The sequence below is a fragment of the Cyphomyrmex costatus genome, unplaced genomic scaffold, assembly GCF_001594065.2.
Source record: "Cyphomyrmex costatus isolate MS0001 unplaced genomic scaffold, Ccosl1.0 scaffold542, whole genome shotgun sequence".
Lineage (NCBI taxonomy): Eukaryota > Metazoa > Arthropoda > Insecta > Hymenoptera > Formicidae > Cyphomyrmex > Cyphomyrmex costatus.
Genome location: NW_017279637.1, coordinates 12,933 through 16,829, shown reverse-complemented (window position 1 = coordinate 16,829; position 3,897 = coordinate 12,933). Strand labels below are relative to the sequence as shown.

The 3,897-nt window shown below is 48.8% G+C and overlaps 1 protein-coding gene across 1 annotated transcript; it reads right to left on the bottom strand.

Annotated features, from left to right (window-relative positions):
• Window positions 1-1,256: 1,256 nt before the first annotated feature.
• On the bottom strand, window positions 1,257-2,684 carry LOC108779003 (uncharacterized). The gene has a single exon (XM_018546333.1). The coding sequence runs from the start codon at window positions 2,682-2,684 to the stop codon at window positions 1,257-1,259; it is 1,428 nt and encodes a 475-aa protein (XP_018401835.1).
• Window positions 2,685-3,897: the final 1,213 nt, after the last annotated feature.

Sequence of the window (3,897 nt, the reverse complement as noted above, 5' to 3'; positions counted from 1 at the left end):
CATACGATTGAACTCATAGTGGCCATGCGGAGTGGAGAAAGCGGTTTTCTGTGCGTGATTTTCGTCCATCTGTATTTGATGGAAACCCGACGCTAAGTCAAACACGCTGAAGTATTTTGCGCTACCCAATTGGTCGAGAATTTCTACAATATTTGGAAGAGGATAGGCGTCTCCTATCGTCTTTTCGTTCAACGCTCGGTAGTCCACTACCATACGCCAACGCTTGTTTCCCTTCGAATCGGGTTTTTTGGGCACGATCCACAAGGGAGAGTTGTATGGTGACGACGATGGTCTGACGATATCGTCGTCTAATAATTGCTTTATTTGTCTCTGGATTTCCTCCTTGTGGATCGGCGGAAATCTATATTGCTTAATATGTACGGGGCGCTCGTCGGTGGTGACTATGGCATGCTTCATTACTCGCGTATACTCTAAGCTATCGGCGGGCAAATGAAACACATCGCTATGCTTATCGATCAGTCGCCGTACGTGCCCTAACTCTTCACAATTTAAATGATCTAGGCGTAGAAGGCTTTCCACCTTTTGTGTTCTGTCTCCGACCGAGTCGGCAGCTACTTGACTTTGTGATACGCATCCTAAGTTGCGCGAGGGCTGTTTCGCGGGTTCAGGCCCTAGGGCAGAATCATCGAAAGGCCCGTGTGAGTCAGAGAATTCTTCTAATTCAACTGCGAGAACTGGGAGTTCCAGTTCCTGGTCTCCCGTATTGAAGGCACGTAAGTACGCCTTACCGTCGCGATTCGTCACAACGGCGTCTCCTAAGAGGACGTCGTTGTGCAGTTTAAGGCGTGGCATGTAACCGGTCTGTACGGCTGTATTTGTTACTCTTACATAGAGAACGGCATTCGAACGTGCCGGAATTTTAAATGTTTTCTTTCCTATGAAAGGGAATGAGACATCGCCCCACTGAACCGTTTGTTCCGTGAAGTTGATCGTCCCGGTACCATGAAGGGAATCAGCTCCTAAGATGCCGTCCCACGATATCGGGAAATCGTCGGCGACAACGTGCATCTTTATTTCTCGTCCGGCGACGCTAACTATTACTGACCCTAAGGTTCCCACTTGGCCGTCGGTAATTCCGGTAAGACGCAGTAGATCGCGAGTATCGATGAGCGTGTCGTGATTTAATTTATTTCGTTTTATCAAGTTCGGCGCGGCGCCTGTATCGATCATAAGTGCCACGTCCCCCTTGAATTGTTCGGCGCGAACATTAATGGCTGGGGCGTGGGAGAAATCTTTTATTCGGAGGATTCCGACTCGGGCTCTTCTTCCGGAATTGCCTGAATAGATCGCACCGGACGCGTTGGAGGCGGCCCCACCCGAGGCGAGTCCGGGCGACTCGAGGGGCCCGCCGGGTTTCCCTGACGCGCGTTATTATATTGTCGTTTTCGGCAATCTTGAATTTCGTGCCCGGAGATTTTACAATAGCGGCACCATATCGTTGGTGACGCGTCGGAAGGTCGCTCAAGAGCGGGCGCGACGCGAGGATTATTTCCGATCGCGGCGGTACTCGGTGGTGTATCGCGATTTCGCACGAAGGGTGCCGTTGGGTATCGGGGTATAGTAACGTCCCTGCGAAGTTCTGAACGATGTATAGGGGGGTGCGGAATTGTAGCGACGCGGGATCTTGCGGTGTCGTCACGCCGCGGGCCTCTTCTCTGCCGCTCCAATTCCTCTCTTACCGCAAGGGCTTTGGCGGCCGCAAATGCCTCGAAGGGATGGACTGAGCAGCTGGGGCTCATTTGAATCCTATAAAGGGAGGGTAATCCATCGCAAAATGATGCGGCGGTTAATTCGTCAATTTCCGCAGTTATCCTATCGCTTACGGTCCCACGCATCCTGCGTTCGGCGTCCAGGATGGACGAACGCAGTTCTTTAACGCGACTTATATAATCGAGCATGTGCTCGCCTGGTTTTATATAACACGTACTCAGTTCCCCTCGCCGTTGGTGAATCGTTTTAGAGGATCCGAAAGCTCCATTAAGGAGGTCGATTAATTGCGTTACGGTCACGCAGGATTCATCCTCAACGGCACCGTAGGCGCGTCCACGAAGTTTATTAATTAATAATATCGTTAATGGTCTCTCGTAATGCGGGGGTACCATTTCTCGTGCTCGTCGACAAGCACGGACGAACTGCGAGACCGGCACGTTATAACCGTCGAACCACGGCACACTGTCGGTGGCCTCGCGGAGGGATATCGGGGGAGGTTGCGCGGAATCGGCTACGGAGCTGCTCGGCAAGGGAGGCTCCTGACTTCCCGAGAAACGTTGCCCCGCAGGAAACTCATAATTAAACGAGGCGTCGTTCCGTTCGGAAATCGCCCGGCGTAGGTCAGACATTTCGCGTCTCACTTCATCCCTCAAGATTGAAAATGCATCGTCGTTATTGCGGCGCGCTCCTTCATCTTCCTTTTCTTTATTGAGAGCTTCGCGCTCCCGTAATATTACATCTCGCTCGTTACGCAACCGCGCATTTTCGGCCTCGCGGGTTCGGTGGAAGACCTCACGTTCCCTGTCGACTTCGGCGCGTTCCCTTTCTAACGCGGCACCTTGATTCCTAATACGTTCCTCCTGTTTGGCTAGGGCCTGGCGCAAAGCCTCCAACTCATCTTCATTAAGTTTTGCAGTCGCGCCTTCGTCTCCCTTCTTCGCGCGGGTATTCATGATAAGGCGTGTGGGGATAAAATTACCGGAATCCCACCGCTGTCACCAGTTTGTTACGGCCCGGCGGCACTCTACTGCGTTGCGAAAGTTTCCTAGATGATTTTACACGCGGGATTGAGAAATAAAGAGTATTGTGGCCCCGTCATCAGACCATGGATGGTCACCGGTCCTAACTAAAAATGATGCGAAATCCCCACGCAGCTCGGAGCACGCGTTGCAATTTATGATTGGTCGCGCAGAGGAAAGTATTGAGGAACACTTCGCGCACTTTTCGAAAAGATGGGGCAAACCGAGTTGCAGACAATGACGACGAGCTAGATAATATTCAGAACGCGCACGTGGTTCTTCTGAATTATAGCAATCGTTACAAAGTGTCGTTCGATTAGTACGATGTAAATAGAGCTGCGATATCACACAGAGGGCTTCGTCAAACCACGCGCGGTAAGAGTCGTTGTCGAACACGTTGCCTGGTTCACGGTGCGGCGTCGTAGGAGGGCACATGGCACCTTTGCATATTAAGTTTTACGAATTTATGAAAAGTGCGACAGCGTCGATAACCAATAGGATCGGGATTCCGGAGCGGTGACGCAGTAGACGCGCGCGGCGATTCGTTGGAGTGTAACGGTCGAGCCCAGATATGGCGGCGTCGGCGTCCCACGTGGCCGACGCGTTAGTGTTACAATTGGAATATAATTTGAGAATTCACTTTCAACTTTAATGATTGCCTTTTACCTGTAGGTCCTCACAAATTACGATGAGCTTACAGCTTGAATCCTTCCTTGGTAGATTTGAATACTGGGCCAGTACTTCACAGACCTCGTGTTCGTAGGTGAAGGGAGAAAATGAGGAAGCGATAACAGGGACGTTAGACAAGTTCTGTTCCGATTTCATAAAATACAATTATGTATATTTTATTCTAATTGAGTTCAAGTACAAAGAAAAATTAGAACGTATGCTTACAGCGTAATTCAATTAAATCCGTGAAATTTTACAAGTTCAATCTTAGAATTAAGGGTAATAGAATTATTACTAATCGCATTTATTACTACTTGAATTCTTATTATTGAAATATTGATAATCTTATATTATCAAGCTAATTGTGATTAAAGATATAAATTCTCTTAGAAATAGTACTACAATTACGCGAATAAAGAAGTAGAAAAATAATTATTTAGTTCACTTATAACTAGAGCTTGTTTAAGTAAGTGTTAAT

Excerpts from the sequence above, each read along its gene's own strand:
- LOC108779003 (XM_018546333.1), bottom strand. The coding sequence starts at position 2,684 with ATGAATACCCGCGCGAAGAAGGGAGACGAAGGCGCGACTGCAAAACTT.